General features: G+C 38.5%; 1 protein-coding gene across 8 annotated transcripts in view; it reads right to left on the bottom strand.

Moving 5' to 3' along the window:
• Positions 1-12,173: 12,173 nt before the first annotated feature.
• The window catches only part of LOC124174663 (protein furry), a 106,613-nt gene continuing 100,760 nt past the window's right edge, over positions 12,174-18,026 (bottom strand). For 5 of the 8 annotated variants that reach the window (XM_046553990.1, XM_046553995.1, XM_046553992.1 and 2 more), the window contains 13 exons: positions 17,692-17,986; positions 17,096-17,610; positions 16,695-17,003; positions 16,361-16,529; positions 15,892-16,064; positions 15,729-15,803; positions 14,918-15,091; positions 14,686-14,823; positions 14,438-14,619; positions 14,177-14,369; positions 13,777-14,034; positions 13,193-13,694; positions 12,174-13,100 (listed from right to left, as the gene is read on the bottom strand). In XM_046553990.1, coding sequence (XP_046409946.1) covers positions 12,946-13,100; positions 13,193-13,694; positions 13,777-14,034; positions 14,177-14,369; positions 14,438-14,619; positions 14,686-14,823; positions 14,918-15,091; positions 15,729-15,803; positions 15,892-16,064; positions 16,361-16,529; positions 16,695-17,003; positions 17,096-17,610; positions 17,692-17,986 — 3,138 coding nt within the window. In that variant the 3' untranslated portion in view covers positions 12,174-12,945. Of the gene's footprint in view, positions 13,101-13,192; positions 13,695-13,776; positions 14,035-14,176; positions 14,370-14,437; positions 14,620-14,685; positions 14,824-14,917; positions 15,092-15,159; positions 15,587-15,728; positions 15,804-15,891; positions 16,065-16,090; positions 16,240-16,360; positions 16,530-16,694; positions 17,004-17,095; positions 17,611-17,691; positions 17,987-18,026 lie in introns of those variants that run through there. The other 3 variants (XM_046553993.1, XM_046553997.1, XM_046553998.1) reach the window with 3 other exon arrangements.

Raw genomic sequence — 18,026 nt, 5'->3', positions numbered from 1 at the left:
GGTTGTTTTCACGTAATCCAAAAACGGAAGGATGCTGAGGCCACGGTACGATGAAGCGGCTGATGAGCCGAGCCATGTGCAGGCATGGCTTGATCCGAATCTTAATGAGTAATTCGTAGCCCGCACCTTTCCAACGAAAGTCTGAAGTCAGATAAGAGCCAGTCATATTAGCTTTCATAAAAAGCTGTCTTCTTTCGTGGTCTCGCGATTCGAGGAAAAATTTCTTGGAAAATTGTAACAAGTTTTGTAGTTGTTGTTTAATCTACTCGACGTGGTCGCCAATTCTAGCGTACAGATTGCACAGTCTTTCGGTTACACCCAAAAACGCTGATGATTGACGGCCAGATTTTTCCTCATATTACAACGTACCGCCGTATTCTGTAGATAATATATAAGAAGACATGAATCAACCGAACATGATCTATCCAACGACGATATTTTATTGATTCCAACTTCCGGCCTCGGTTCGGCTTTGGGCAGGCCGGATCATTCACGTTCCCATCTGCAGATGCATCGTTATTGTCCATGCAGCCGAACAGATGTATACATATATCGTCTTTCCACGGGCATATTGCATGCACCTAAAATTTCACGTGAGAAAATATGTTACGCGTAGTTATCAAAATATGGTGCATATAGACTGTTGGTCGCATTTTCGGAAATGATTTGGCGACGCACGCTCTCAAGCAAATAATGTGTAGTAATGATCGAATCTGACGAACAATTTTATTTCTATCGAAGAGGAATCGAAAGAGGCGATGTTAGTCAAGGTTTCAATCGTTATATGATGGAAATTCACTGAGAAAACTGATTTTTCGCGTAACCCTCTCACATCTCTTCGGACTCAAATTCAAATATCTTAGGTATAAAATTCTTCAGAAATCCGAACTTCTGACAGACGAATCACTTTGCTAACAGATTAAAAGTTTTTAATTTCTATATAACCGCCAACCGGTTATTAAACTAAAGTATGATTAAAAAAATATGATCCTACGTTCATGTACGGTTATTGAATTTTCGTAAGTCTGAAAACTGAATTAGTTACAACGATAGTAATAATGAGGAAAGAAAGTCTATAATCAATGAAACGACCCGAACGTATTGTAAGAAAGCTCTGAAAATCGACTTCAAATGAACATATCTTTTCTACATATATATTATAAAACTCAAAGTCAAAATTTTAATTCTTTTTTAATCGATGCATAGCTACAACGTCTGGCCACGTTTTAGGCTATATTTCGTTACAACCAGATCGTTTTGAACCAGTTTCGGATTTGTAATGATATTTGCTAACCAAGCTGGAACCTCACCCACTTCTACGTACGCTGACTCAAATACTCAACTCTTACAGGCAAAGGTTAGGTCAGATATTATCAATTTTAATTCAAATATTATCAAGTGTGAACAAGATTGTTTCACCTGGATATAATTTTCATTTTATAACGCGACGGGTTGCTAGTCCGCATTTAATATCCCCAATCTATACGCAATTCTTGCAATAAAAAAAAACCCCCTGCTTGCTTCTTACTTCCTCAAAATTTGCAAACATATTTGTGATAAATAAAGAATTATTATTATTATTATTATTATTATTCTGACCAATACCGCTCCAACACATTTTCATTTCAGGCAGAAATATTGAGGCACTGATTCTACTCGATCGCAACGGTGAATTAATGGAATTCCAAGCCACATCTTTATTTCTTCGTCAAATGAAAACGTGTTGGAGTATTTTTCTTCATAACTGCGTGTCGAAAGCGGCTCTTGTTGATCTCATTTTCGCGTTTGATATACGTAGGACTTCGATATTTGGAGAAACATACGCGAAAGTCGAAACGGTCGAAACCGACCAGAGCACCTCCTCAAACTTAACGAACGAATCGATCCGCGGTAGCATTTTCGCCAATGACCCGGTTGTCGGCGAGCGATTGAATTACATAGAAACAATGCAACGCGGCCATCCACCTGGTCAACCCCCGGCGGCAGGTGATCGCTAAAATTGCAATACACCGGAGAGTGATTTGAGACGGAAATTTTCATGCGCGTTGTTTCACGTGCTCGAATTTCGCGCCCTGGACACGTGCGCGACTCGCGACGCCGTCTCCTGGACCTGCGGATCCGGGGGGCAGACGGCGAGACTCGTGAGCAATCTCAAAACGAGCATGGGACACGCGTGCAGCCACGTGCAGGCAGACCCGAGTCGTCCGGCACGCCAGCTGCCCTTTCCGTCCTCGTGGCCGCTCCCCAGGTTCTTCCCCCTGGACCCCCGGACGACGTCGTCTCGACGTCTTTGACCCTACGGGTCTAAAATTAGCGACGCTCACCCCTGTTATCCCTTACACGGGCCGCATTACCCGTTGATCGTCTCGAGACAGGATTTTGTGGTTTGGTTTTCGTATGCTCCGTGTTTCTTTTTTTGTTTTTGTTTTTTTTATTCACCCCGATTATTACCTGTCGATCGAATCGGAATCGAAAGGTCAGAATAACAGCGACCCGCTACAGGCTGAAGAGAGAAAATAGGGAGGGATGAGATCGTTTGAAAAATCCCCAGTGATATCGTTCGCGCTAATGATGGTGAACGCGATTTAAATCGAATACGATTGCGATAGGAATGAATTTAAACAAATTTGGATAACACGGACCGACGTATCAACGATTTGAAAAAAAAGCTTTTACAATTAGAACCGTCGGAAATTATTTTAAGCTCTCGTGTTTTTCGACTTATTTTATTTCCCTGACGAAGATTAATATCTTTCGAACACATTTCGGACAATTTTTGGTGATCCGGTCAGCGAAAAAAACGGACCTCAAATATTAGAATCTGATTAAAAAACACCCCGGGGTTTCAATCATTTCGAACGTTCTAATTATAAACGGTTTTCTCAATTTGTTGACATCTTAGCTGGTGTTATTCGAATTTGTTCAAACTCATTCCCACACATGGTATATATGAATATTTTTTAATTCCCGTTCACAATTATTAGCGAAAATAACATTGCTGGAGATTTGTCAAACGGTTTTTTCTTTTCCTCTAACTTTTAATGTAAACGGAAGTCAGTCGCGAACTTAGATACTTGTGGCATTCCATTTTTGATAACTCGTCTTCTCTTCTCTGCACTTTTCGTCAGTGTAGGTCTACCCTTCTACAGCCACAATTTCTTCAAGTAGTTTGATTTCAGGTGTGCTTTTTTTTTTTTTTCACCGTTTGATTTATAAAAAATGTAGAGATGATCCAGTCAAAAAAATTAAGTGGCACTCGGCATCTACACTCAATTCTTAATTTTTCTCACTTGTAGTTTGTCGAGAGGCACTCGACGAGACATGATTTTTCAATTAACCCATATACATATATACGTATAAACGTACATATTTCGATTCACAAGTGGGCGAAATTCCTTCGTTATAGAAAACCTGCAAACAGGTGGATACGATTCTCTGAAACAATATGCGAGAAATGGATTTTCGGTCAATATCTCAGCTGACAATGAGACAGACACCGTATAACGTACCGGTTAGAGCCGACACGAGAAACAGCCGTCGTTCCGAATGAAATTCCATTTATGCCTGTGTGTACGCGTATGCTTATTGCACCACAAAAGACGGAAGTGGCCATAAGGAGGGGTGATCGGAGACGCGTAACGACGCGAAGCTGTATTATTAAAAGCCGGATAACACAGAGGAGTTCGGATGTATGATCACAAGTACGTTCTTACCGAGGTCGGTGTATGGAACACACCTCGTACAGGGGGCAGACCTCCTGGCAGCGGCTGGTGCAGCGGATGTTTTAGACTGCCGAAGCGGATGATGGCGGTAGTTCCTCTCTCAACTCCTGCTGACGCTGTTAACTTCCACGGAGCCCATGCTTCGGGGAGGAAACGGTACGGCGGATGTGATGTTTAAGACAGGGAGGGGGAAAAAAGTTGATGTAAACATGGACGGTGGTTGCTGGCACCTCGGAACCACGCATAGACACCTAGATCTGATTCCTCGTTGTTCGTCGCTGTCCAATAATCGAGCTCATCCGTACAATCATCTTTACGTATCTGCAATGGCTAAATTTTAGTATCCATGTTTGGAACGTTGCGATGATATACGGTGCTTATAAAAAATTTCCAAATCTTTGTCGGATTTGTCATGGATTAAAAGTCACATTTTCTTTTTAAATTGTGTCGCAAATCATACTGACAACAATTGTTACTGCTTATTAATTGTAGTGATATGTTCTAAGGCGACATGAACTCGTTGTGGATGAATGCAGAAAAAAAAAAAATAAATAAACCGTGAACATGAACTACACAAAAAGCTTCGATGTAATATTACAGTGAGACAACGTGGGTTACTCGTTTAAAAAAAAAATTTAAGACGCGTTTCGTTCATTTTGCATTATTGAATTGAGACTCACTGCAGTCTTCAATTAATTTTTCACGAATCGCCTGAAATACATTTTTCCATTCCAAAGCTAAGTAAGAGAAAAATCTACCTCGGAAAATTTTTAAAGAATCTACTTCTTTGGGCACCAAGACGTTTAAACTGGAGAAGAATATGACGAGCAATATAGTTTCATGGAAAAAAATTATGCAACAACGTAATCTCTCTGAAGTTGGTGATAACTTGACTCTTATCCTTAAGATTTATTATTTTTTTTATATTCGCATGTATATACATATAATTGGTTTCAGTATTTTCAATTAAACCGCTAACTCATAACTTACAGGGTTTACCGTTTCATCATTTCTTACCCAACTGTCGTACGATAGATTCTTTAAACGTTTATAAGCGTGGCGTTCAGGCGATCTTAAATGCATAAAAAAAAAAAAGAAAGAAAAAACAGTTTTCATCGGCTCGTGAAAACGACGCGATAATTAACAACGAACAAATTATTTTGGGTATCGTTTCGGGGTGGCGTAAAACTACTTAGCAAAACATTTGTGACCCCGAGCCACGCCAATCCACTTCAGAAATTTGACTCAGACAGGCGTGAATTGGTTCGTTCCACTTGCAGCCAACCTGTTTTTACTCACATTTCAGGACGGTCGACCCAAAATTTGACCTGCAACCTGCCAGGTCATAACGTGGAAAATATTAAATGCCGGCACAAAAAGTGAAACATGTGTCCGTAGGCTGTTTGGGACTCACGGCATCAACGGTGGTTCAACAACTGGGATAAAGCTTAAAAAGCGATGAGGAAAAGCAGGACGACAAAAAGTCACAGAGGAAAACCTCGCGTATATCCATGAAACCCTGGAAATCACAGGCCACCTTAATCCGTGTCAATCTGTTTTGTTTTTTTTTGACTCAATTGAATTTACCATTACTCAGCTCAATATTATTCGCTTTTCTTCTTTTCTCAGAGTTCCAGGTACAAGAATGAATAAATAAATAGATATCACTATACCGGCGAATGTCCCATTTCCAAATCACTTTACTGTAGTGGTGATGGATTTTCCTACATGCGAATACACTGAAATTCCAAAAAAAAACAAACATTTTTAACAGAAAAAAATAAAAAACTGGCACTGTCGATTGAATTTTCTTTTTTTTTTTACCGAGAATGAAATAAATAACAGCTGCGCCGAATCAACTAAATATTTGGTTGACATCGTCGGGGATCCAATGATTGACTCGACTAAATTAAGTCGTTGGATACATAGTTTCATACAACGAAATATTCAAGGATATTTTTCAACCTTCCGCGCTTGATTTCTTAGTTAACTTTGAGCAGTCGCTATCGATACTGGAAAGTTCGCAAAGAACCAACGATTATGGGAATAAAAATAAGAGGTACTAGTTTTACCTTTGCATTAAGGTTTGAAATTTGCAAAATTTTACACAATGGTTTGCGTGTAGACGAGACTCTGTGAGTTTATAATTACAGTCGTCCTGAAACTGGATATGTGCAGTATATTTTTCTGTAATTTTATCGCATTTTAGCACGTCTCCAATGTGTAACCTACCGAGTCTATTTCAGACACGAGTGATTATAGTTCCTGCGAAAACTATGCGTACCGGAATAGAACGTGTAGCAAATGTCTTAAAAATCGTACAAACGGTTTGGAAATCGCCTTCGTGAAAAGTGTTGAAAAACATCGTTTCGAGTATAACGAGAGTCGAGATAAACAATTACAGACTATTCTCCAAATTTCAAAGCTTAAAATAAAGGTAAAACTATAGTATCTTTCAGACGTTTAATCGTTGGTCATTTGCCAACGTTCTCGTATCGATAGATGCGGCTGTTCAAAGTTGTAGCTTAAAAGTGAAGCGCGAAAGGGTGACCAACCCCTTAACGGATTCCATCGCTCTAACGCTGAAACAGGGGTAGGTCATTCAAAGAAACGTTATCAAATGTTACCCTGTAGTATTAGGCATTCCAGGCAAGCGTGAGCTCAAAGCCAACTTGGAAATAAAAAAATTTCTTTAAAAGGAGGTACTAATAATGCATGAATTGCTCGATAATAACATCTCAGGAAATATAATGTTTATCGCATGCGTTTAAGAAGAAAGAAAATATACAGTGTATTTAATACTCAATGAATAATGAATTCACGTTTTACTGAACATATTGATGTGTATTAATAATTAATAAAGTTGGAATAAATTGATCAGGATGTGACTATAAATGGTATTTCTGCCATTCGCAGGTAACGAATCGATTTTAGCAAAACAAGCAAACTTCACCAATCGTTGTCGCTAGACGTGGTATGCAAGAGTTTGCAAAAAAAGCGTTGGCTAATACTTGGATGGCTCCTCCGAGATAACGTCGATCGCTTAAACCTCCGGCGAAATAAATCACACAACCGTCGAAATACGCAGGCTGAATTCTCGTCGCCGCGACGACTCGCAACGTTAACGTCTCCCAGGGCGTCGCGTGCGCGGCGTCGACGATCTACTTGCGCTATTTACGACGCTTCTTTAACCAAGGAGGCGAAATCCGCGCGTTGGTCTTGCAGAGGCCCCGTTGTCGCTGCTTTTTTTCCTCATTTTAATGTTTTTTTCCGGGCCCTCTCCTCGGGGCCCCGAACAGTGGTGGACTTTTAGAAACTAGACGAGGTCGACGTGAAAACAGAGGAACTGCAGCTGGTGGTCGAGCTCCGCCGGGAGGTCCGCAAAGGTCGACTCAGCAGGAGTTTCAACAAACCACGTGTTCACGGCTCGAACTGGCTTTCCAAACTACCCCAGACGATCGGGTTTAGACGATAAGACCCTTTTCCTCGGTCATCGATCCTTTCGCTTAATTTTTCACGTCCACACTGGGAGAAATTTTTAGTTCCGGTTACCGCCGACTCCTCAACTATTTTCATTTTTTACCACAATCGAAAAATATAGTTCCAGGTAGAAAATTAAAATTAGTTTTCTAGCCGTTACCAGAAAGTCTAGCATCCGTTACTATTCTTTCTCATTACGATCACTGTTGCTAGATTTTCTTGCAACTGTTGCGAAAATTTAACGCTTGTGCAAGAATAAATTGACGTTAAAGCCTTGTTTAGCTAAAAAAGTAGAGTAAACCTCAGAAACTGATTTTGCGTTGCAATTGCCAAAAAGGAATCGACGATAGCGCAAAATGGTTAGGCGTAGCTCGTTTTTCATAATTCCAACGATATTCAAACAGTTTTTTTTTAACGATACTTGTTTTACTGAATTTTTCTAGTTACTGCAATAAACGAAATTTTTCTCAGTGCACTATTATGTACCGGATATAATCAGAGATTCGATTTTTAACTATCACCATCATCGGGTGAAGAAGTAATTGACTGTGACATTAATTGTTGATAGTTTGAAACAGTCGTATTATGCAACATGCAACGGTATTTCGATAAGCGGATACATGCGGTGATTTTCTGACAACATATCTAACTTCCTGTTTATCACACACACACATTCAAATGCGTTTGTGAACATTTGAAAAATCCAAACGGGCGAGTCCATTGACCGTAGCGGCGACCTGAAATAATAAACCTCGATAAATATAGTCATTTTCTAATACGGCTCTAGTCGGCGCGTTTTATCCTACGGAGAAGCTGCATCTGGATATGTACGTTGGTACAATTATATGCGGGTTAATCTCTACGAAAGTGAATGACATTTTATCCGACGAATTTTATAACGACGTTGGCAAATATTCAGTCAAGATTTCGTGTGATTTTCAGAGCTTCGCGTTAGTCGAAGGAGACAAAATTTTTCGAAAAATTGAAATATTAGGAGATTTTTGTTTCGTATAAACGCGAAATCCTAATTTTTAAATTTGAAATCTGATTTTGTAAATAGACAACTCTTTTCTACAGTAAATGTGTAGTAAATTCACAGTCATTTTTGAACGTTTAAACGTGCTTGTGAAACTTTAAACGCATTTTCTCAAAACTGTATTTTCAAAGTCCGTAAACAAGATTTCTCGAAATCTGCCGAACCGATTAGTATAAAATTTTTACATAAACTTTATGTTTACGATTTTCAGTCCTTGAACGAAGGTTTTTTTCTCGCCGTTAAATATTTTCTAGTTTGTAAACAAATTGGGGCGAAAATTTTTCGGAAATAATCGAATTTTTTTTTTTTTTCTCGAGAAGCTGCCGCGTTGTTAAAAATTCATATTTTGCTTATTCCTTCGATTAATGACCAGATAATACCTTATATTAACTGAAACTTTAACGTTTTTTCATTTCCGATGATCCAGTCCAGAGATATATCTTGCTCATGGCAAGAAACCTTTCTTTAGAGTTGCTCCCGAAGATCGGCTAAAGCAACTTTAAAAATCATTATTTTTACAAATAAAAATTATCAGAATAAAGTTCAACGTTACCCCAATACGTGTGTAAATTTTTGTATAAAAAAATTGAAATTTCTCTTGGTGAAAAATCCGTGAAACATCGTTTTTTTTTTTTTTTTTTTTTTTTTTTTGGCCTCGTAACTGCGTCCAACCCTTTAAACACGAGCGCATAACAATTCCGCGAATAATGTCACCTGTCCCATTGTTTCTTCCCCGCTTGCAACGGCGATGGTCTGTCGCAGACCGGAGCAAGGAGAAAAAGAAAAAGAGGAAAAGGTAAAAGGGGAAAAAAAAAAAGGAAGTTGTCGGCGGGGCGCGTGCCGCGGAGGCGACGAAACCCGAGACCCGGTTTTATTACAGCCGCGGCGGCTTAAGAACCTCCGAACTGTGCGACTAGCACATGCCTCTTAACTCAAGTTTCTATAACTGACCACGCATGCACTGTAATATAATGAGTTGAGGGACAGGTGGCAAACCCGAGGACCTTTTGTTTATCGCAATTTCTTACTTTCCAAATTTTTACACTCAATTCTAGATTTTTTTCATTAACTCTTTCTTGCCTCGATTATCACGCAACTCATAGATTCGATGTTATACCGGACACAAAATCAATGTCTCGTATCACGTTATAATCCGATAGACGAATCTTCTGAATCAGACGTTTGGATCTAAATGACACCGATAACACAGGCCTGTGATGATTTTTTCCTCTGAACAAAAATTAGTAGTAATTTAGGTGGGTGTTAGGTACGAATCTATGAAAAAAATGTTAAATTGAGTGATTTTTTTTTTTCTCCGATTTTTTAGTACTACTAGAGTTGACTTTCAATTTATGTGGTGATTATATGTGTTAATGGTAGTGTCGATATTTAAATATTCATCCACCCTCGCTATTTATTGTTTACGGTGATTTTGAGTATATTTAGAGGTACGTAAGTACAAGAGAAAAAGATTGAACATGAGTTTTGAAGAAAGTAGAAAGAGATATGATAAGTCTTTTTGATTTGTCTAGTCTCTTAAGTCTTGTTTAAGACTAATGCTGATCATTTTGTAACTAAACATTCAGTTTTATATTGATTATATTTTATTTTTTCATAAGAATTGATCAAACATCTGTAAATATGCATATCTTGCATAACAATAAATATCAATATGCTCTAACAAAAACTAGCGCTATATTTTAATTCGCATACCTAAATACTTAAAAAAAAGCATTCTTATTTCAAAGGGAAATTAAAAGTTATATTTCACAAGCCTGTGTCATCAATCAATGTATTATTCTATATGAGAGAAATTCGACAAAATACGCTTTGCTATCTTTGAAAATTTGAACACTATCGTTATCATTTTCTGTTACGTATAGTTATGCTGTTAAAGTAAAGCATATGTCTAATAAATGTTTTACATCCCCCTCGTCATGTTTAAATATTTTCTGAACTAATTAATGTTTGCAGTGTAACTTTACATCATAAGTCAATTAATTACGGATGTGTTAACGTCAGCGTTCGCGGCAATTCTCGCAGCGCATTCATTTTTCAATAAGTTCTGTGCCTTGCAGCCACTCCAAGTATTTAGGTTAATTTTCGTGTCACCCTCGAGTTCGTAGAATGCGAAAAAGAAGAATTTTAGAGGACGATAAAAGAAGCCTGCACGCCGCGTGTCGCGTGACATCATTCATTCTGAGGAATTTTGGTGACCGAATGAATGACACATGGGACGCGTGTTTGACTAAGGATTGTGATTGCACAGCTCATATTAATAGCAAATTTTAATTCGTGTTTGATGCATCATCGGGTTTGCATATTTATCTACACCACATATGCGGATCTAGTGTTAAAGCTTGTACCGTGTGAAGAGACATCCGATCAAATTCGAAACACGTTTTTCACCATGTTAAATAAATTTTTTGCAGCGTCGTAAAAATGTTTGGACAATAACGAAAAGGGATGAAATACATAAAGATAATAGGAGTTATTTTTGCAATACAAAAGAAGGCTGGTAGCACAGAATTCGAAAGTTAATATGGACAGTTTACTGTAAACTTGGCAACGAATTTAGTCAAGAGTTATAGTTGTCGGTGAAGCGTGCCACGTGAACTTGAAGTTGGAAGAACATAAACATAAACACTAAAAGAATACTGTTTCAAATTAAAAAGTAAAAAAAAACTACATGGTTTTCTCATTCATTTTCAAGGAAAGTTGGCTAGCCTAAGGGATTCTTAATTCGGAGAGAAGCGATATTTAGATGATTAGTGACCCTGGTTGAAAGACTAGATTTCGTCAAATATTGAATAAAAGATGTTTTAAAACAAGCGCATAATTATCTGACTTTTGATTCACATTTCAGAACATTATGTTTTGATTATATCTTAGAGTTTTCAGAAAGGAAAATTGGGCTATTGTCAATTAGTGAAACACTGTTTTCTTTGGTCAATAGTAGCCATTGAAAGCAACTCAATTTAGACACAACTATTTGATGTATTTTAGTCGGTGCTAAATACTTGTATCATTTTTGGAAATGGCGTTACCAAAACACGAATCACGAAAATGGATCATGTTTACTGCTCTTACGGCATAGAAAAATAAAATTATACTCCTTTCCTAGATGTTTCTGTATATCTATGTATATTTTAGTTACCTTGATTCCGAAACGTCACATAGAAAGTGAATCATCCAAAGCCAATCTGTTGTATTTTATTGTAGCCCTACGATCTTTTTCGTGAAAAATACCTGTGTTGACTATCGAATTTGTACATTGTAAACAAATAATAGGACGAAACTGCGACTGTTAGACCAGATTACACAGATGTGATTCCTAAAATTCATCTTCAAAAACGTAAGGATTTAAACAAGAGAGTCTTCACGTCTAAAATATCGTACAGCCATTTCTGTCGAAACGGTATTTCAGGTTGATGTACGAATTGGGTTCCTTCGAAGACGTAAGTTACCTTTGCGAAAATAATACTATTGTGAAATTTGGATAACCAGACCCAGATATTGACTGGCAATATTTGTTTATCATTAAAATCAACACTAAATGTTTTCAAAGGGTTTCGTGACATCGACTTACGTTAACGGGATGCGACTTTTCTTTCACACGCGTCGCCTCGATACAAAAAAATACGCTAGCTGTGACCTGCGGAATCGGATATTCCGCGGTTGGAACACTCCACTTGACTTCGTAAAGAAAGAAGTCCGAGGTCTGGTCAGCCTTTAATGCAACAAATTCCACATTGTACATCCACTCTTCCAAGCCCTGCGATAAAATCAACAGATATTATCGTGGGTTAATGTGTGACGCGTTTCAAGTTTTTGTCACAAGATATGAACAAATTTTTAAAAAATACCGTATAAAAACTTCAAACGATTTTTTTTCCAAAGTGTATCAAGGTAATAGAAATCACAATGCATGTTAATACCGGTACAGATTTCCATTTATTCATGAGCATCTCTATATTTTCTTGTCCATTTTTTATGTTAATTGTTCCACAGGTTGGCCAATTACCCTCCGGAGATGTTGTTAACTTCGATGCACTTACCGGCAATTCAACATCACGTTTCTAAACAATTCAATATTTTTTTAATTCAATATTTCTATCACAAGACGATGATGAAGTGTACCGTTTGTGCTGTCTCCGTAGACATACTGACAGTGAAACTTTTTGAACACCTATAATTAATTCACTTTCATCATACACGTCCACGCATTTATCAAAGTTTCATCGATTATTCGTCCTGTTTCTTGTTACATTCACGATATGTATATAACTATCATATTCAGTTTAACTTTTTTACATCTAAATGTTGTGTAAGCTTGTCAATTTGGTTCAGTTGTTTCGTGTATTATATTTGTTCTCAATAAGCTTGAAATTTGTCGCGAGTTGTGTTTATTATACCAGTGTAACGAAATTATCTCTGAATTGAAAAAAAACATAGATTTACTGAACCCAATGTAAGGCATTTTTGAGAATTAGTCGATTAATTTTTAGCTGATTTCTATTGCCGCCGACATTTACAGATGATACGTTAAAACCCGATCCCAATCTGGGTGGAGTAATTTTATTCACGATAGCTAGAGAGACGCAAACGACTGACATATATGAGGTGATAATATTTGAATGTAAATTACAATTGACATTTACCTATTAAAATAGAATGTTAAATTATAGTAATATAGCTAACTAGCAGTCAGTTTTGTGGATTAGAGTGCTCAGTCTGTGCTCTAGACACTTTAGCCGACGCCTCAAGACCCGTGACAGCAGCTAAAACTTGAAACAAACTTTCCATAAGTTTGCTAAATACATCTGCCAACTCCTTCTCATTCCGTGTAATAACAAATACGTCTGGAATAAAAGAAAGAAAACAAACATTTCATCCACCCGTTATTCTCTTACTAAAAATTTTCGTATCTTCTATATTCTCATTTCGTATTTACCAGCTCTTTCTTGACCCATATTTCTGCAGTACATATTGACTGCTGTAGTCACATCGTCGTCATCGTGAAATGGATCCATGGGCCACTGAACTCTGTGAAGTCTGACAGCCTCAAGAGCAGCGGACCATCGAGCTGATTTAAGCAGATCAGCTACTTTTGCAGCTTCTTCTGCCGAAGCACTGCCGGGCAATGGGCTTGGACTTGGCGTAGGCGTCGGTGTGCCTCGCTCACTTTCGGTGCTTTCTTCCAGGGCCCTGCTAAGTGCCAATTTCATTGAAGCCACTTCCAGCGACATGTCTTGCAGCTGAATTGAAACATTGTTGACAGCCGTCGTCAGAGCACTGAGCATTTTATTTGACGCCTCTATCAGAAGTAGAAACTGAAAGTGGAGTTTGTAAAGAGCTCTTCCTAAATCCAGTAGCATCTCTTCGAGTCCTGTTTCGCCTGCATGACTTTCACCAAGGATATGAAGCTTGCTCGTTGCTTTCACAGCCTCTAGGAACTGCACGATCGATCAAAAAATGTATAATGTGGTTTAATTGAGCCCAATGAGAAAAAACACTTTCAAGTACAGAATACCAGACCTCGGTTGCATGATCTTTTCTATCGAGAAATGTTTCCAAGTGTTCCTGAATCTCCAACATTCCAAATCGCAGTGATTCGCTCAGTCTTTGGTTAGCAAAAATACTGGTCGAAAACCAAACTAAAGGAGGTTCAGCTTTGGAGCTGAGCAACTCCGCGTGACTAGACAAATGAGCTCCAAGCTGCGCCGATGCTGAGGTACTATTATTGAGTAAAGCGATCGCCTCGCGAGTCAGACCGACTGCCTTGCTGCTTACATCCTGTTATGTGTAACCACACTTCGTCAATTGTATGTAGATGGGAATTATATCGCCGATGAAACAAATTATTACTTCAACTTTCCACAAGAAAATGGGTACGAAATTTTGATGAACGTTGGTTTATTTGCGCAAGGTTACTCACTCGTAAAATTCTGCCCAACAGCTGGAAGAAATCTAAAGTATTGTAGGGAGCTTGAGTGACGAGACTTTGAATTTGTTGCCTCCACATTTCTTCGGCGTCATCTCTGACAACTTGTCTGAACGGCATCAGTGAAGACAGATTTGGCGAAGCGTTACAGGGTGTTACATCACCCAAATCCCCTGCACTTGACCCTCTGTGATTGGATAAAATAACAAATGTACACGAGATTAATCTATCAATTATTTTAACAGTGAAACTTACGATGTGTCCGATCTTGTTGAGGAATCGTGTCTGGTACGGCTTTGGATCAAGGAAAGTGAAGACGGTGGGAACATGCCAGGAATGGAAGCTGCTTCTTGTCCTGTTCCAGGCCCGCCAGGTACTTCGTCCAAGGGAGATTCTGATCCCACCTCATCATCCGATGACTCTTCTGTCACTCCTCGCTAAATATTGTTTGAAATAATGAGAAAACTAAGTTTCCAGAAGATATTACAGTTAGCATTACTTACTCTCGTAGTATGCTTGCTAGAAGATGGAGTTTTCTCGCTAAGACTTTCTTCAAGTTGGCGCAAACTTGGCTCTCTTTCTTCTCCTTCGCTCAGAGGTCTTCTTCTCACACCCCAATTGAAGTTGTCTGTACTCTCGCCCTTTTGTACAAAGAGAAAGATTTCAATTATAAAACAAGAAGCGGTGAAATGATAGTTTGCATTACAGAGGCTGTTGAAACATTTTGTACATTACCTCCACACTTTCGCTTTCATATTCAAGGAAATCAAAGTCTTTAAAGACACCAAACTGCTCGTCATCACGCCGAGATCCACCGCTCAAGTCATTGTTTGCTCCCGAAACTTCCTCCGTTGAAGATGCCATTGAAGATTGCCTCTCCATTAGATCCGAACTTTGACTGAATATTACCTGTTACACAACACATTCGATCGATGAGAAATTAACTAATCACGGCTGAACATACAGTCGATAAGAAAAAAAATATATCAATAACATTTACTTTTAGAAGTGTATGATAAAAAAAATAACCATTACAGTTTTAAAAAGCATTAATAGTACAATATGGTGATTAAATATATAATATACACACTCCACACCAAAGTGTGACAAAAGTACAAAACCTACAGGTGTCTTTTACACAGCCAATTTGTGCACTGAAGTAGTGGTGAATATTATTAGATAAAAAGAAATCATATGTTAAGATATATCCCATTTAAAAATGATGAAAATGAAATGCGATAGACGAAGAATGGAAACGTTATGATCAAACAGAGGAAATGTTTTGTGGAAAATCGACTGGTGAAAAAGCTGGGGAAGTACTTTGTGGATACGTGATTGCGATGCAGCAGCTTTCTATGGAAATTTTACCTTGCTGTATAATGTCATTGAGCTAATATGTTCATCCTAGAAATAGGGAGATAAGCAATCAGTTAATCAAATTACGTAAAAACGTCGAGGTTGGAGAAATTGTGAAATAAAAAAATATGCTTCGAGTCATGTGGTAAAAAAAAAAAGGCAAAAGCCAATAAATCAAGATTTAACTTACCGACGGACTCTTGGGCAGTCCAACGCGTTGTCCGCAAGTCGTCAACAAGTTCACCAAGCATTCTCTGACACGTCCCTATAAGAATAACAAAGTAAAAAATAATCACAAAAGTTCTATCATAATGTGTAGTAAATAAATGAACAATTTAATGAAGTTTTGTTACTTGTGACATCCATGGCCGCTTCCAACCAGCAATGGCGCTACTATCGGCTGGCGAAAGTGAGAGCGAACGTCGTGGCGATGCTACCAATTTGTCATCTAGGATCTGTCTTATGAGCCAGCATCTACCAATTACTGGTGTCTGCGATAGATCAAATGTGAAATCCATAGTTCTTCCTGTGTTAATAAAGTATTAAAGTATAGTCAAGGTAAAAATTCAAGATTTGGTGCGACGAGTCTTTGCAAGGGGATAAGTAAGTATTAGCAATGAATAAGTAAGTCTAATGATACAAAAATAGACTTTATTTTTCAATAAAATATGTTCATTTATCATTGTTATTTGTTTCACAACCTGGGAGTCAATGTGAAGATGCATGCAATCAGTGCCATCCAAGATGCAAAACATACAAAACATTGCATTGATTATTATACTGTTCATGCTCAAAATAAATGTTATAGGGTTAATATCGTACCAGGTAATTCTTTTTTCGTAAATATCTCTGTGTCTGTGAAACTTGGGTGGGGCGATGCCAGCGATGAATCCCATGCGGAACCATGAAGGGATATCGGTGGAGCGACTAGTGTCGACGATCTTGTTACGACCAGTTTCAATATTTTCAGAGCTTCCTTCCAGTGCGTGCCCTGAGATCATGAATATATTCAATTATGTACAACCTGTATTCAATAAGAATAACTCGAAATAAGATTCAAGTACAACGTTAGTTGAATTAATATTCGTAACGTTTATTGAAAACCGTATACTTACTGAGATAATCAGACGATGATGCATTCTGAAGTAATTCTTACCTCAACATATTTAGAAATGACCCTCAGTAACTCCGTGTTGATAGGCTGAGCAGCTTGGGAAGCGAGATCGACGTAATGGAGCATGCAATGAATAATGCTAAGAACTGGTAACGCTACACTCGCCGGTCCCTTCTCAAGGACTTCAATCAGAAATGCGAGCATGTTAAAACTGAGGTGAGCATAAGTATCGTACAAATATTTAACAACACATTTTGTCCACTGAAAGCTTTCCTTGCTAAAAGTTCGACGACTGTACAGCGTCATCACGGTTCCAAGATTTTCCAATTTCTTACCCTTCTCTGAACTGACCTGAAATCATACATGCAACAAGTATTCGTAAAAAAAAATATCGATACCCTCAACTATACGAGGCTCGCAAGAACACTTTTTAGAAATCTTACTTGGGCAATATTTTTGGCGCTTCTGATGCACAGTTCATTGGCGTCCTCGTAATTAAGAAGCATGTAAGGTAAGAGCGACACTACGTTCATGGGGAAGGCTAAGCTCTGCGTTGGATCAACTACAGGAAGATCCAACAGTGGAGTAAATTGTGACAGTAATGTGACAACTGGTTCGTAGGTGTTAGGGCTGGTGCATCCTTTAAGTAATAAAGCATGTACGCCCGGAAAAGAATTCCACCTCAATTGTTGTTGTAATTTTTCCACTTTATCTCTGGCGTCTGGACGATCTAGCGGAAGCCGATGCAGTACTCTGCTCAAAAGTCTCAAGGCCAGTAGAAACTCGTGCTCGTAATCAGACTCCAAGAGTGATACGGAGAGCCAGAACAGCTGAGCTAATATGGTCATCTTGTCATCCTGCGTCGCTGAATCGCCTAACAACTTCAAGGATTGCGCTGATCTTGATCTGGACAGGTTTGTGTTCGGATACTTACTGCAACCGGTTCGATTTTCTAACTCTGCAAACGTCGTTACACTGTTAATAAAACTTTCATTTTACGTTGATCAAAAGTTTGGTAAATAATAGATAAGCCGAATACCTTTTGGATCGGTCGCTGGACTACCACTGGGTTTCCTCATACAGTAGCTGACGGAATAACTTGTACTACGTGTATGGCCACCTTGATTAAGATGTGAGAAAAACGGTCCAAGTGGATAGAAATTTCCACCTCCGGGACTGCGCTTTCCGCCAATTATCATTCCTGACACCGGATCCTTGTTATTCAAGTTTGGCGTTGATTTGAAAATTTCTTTCATAAAGTCTAACGGCCTAAAATCTGACTCAAGTGAATCGACGGCTGCTTCAAGAGTCAAAAGAAGTTCCGTGACGTATCCCTTCACGAATAAAACACTTGTCAATAATAAGTCAAGTTTC

Source organism: Neodiprion fabricii, chromosome 2 (genome assembly GCF_021155785.1).
Source record: "Neodiprion fabricii isolate iyNeoFabr1 chromosome 2, iyNeoFabr1.1, whole genome shotgun sequence".
Classification (NCBI taxonomy): Eukaryota; Metazoa; Arthropoda; class Insecta; order Hymenoptera; family Diprionidae; genus Neodiprion; species Neodiprion fabricii.
This window is presented reverse-complemented; position numbering and strand designations above follow the sequence as displayed.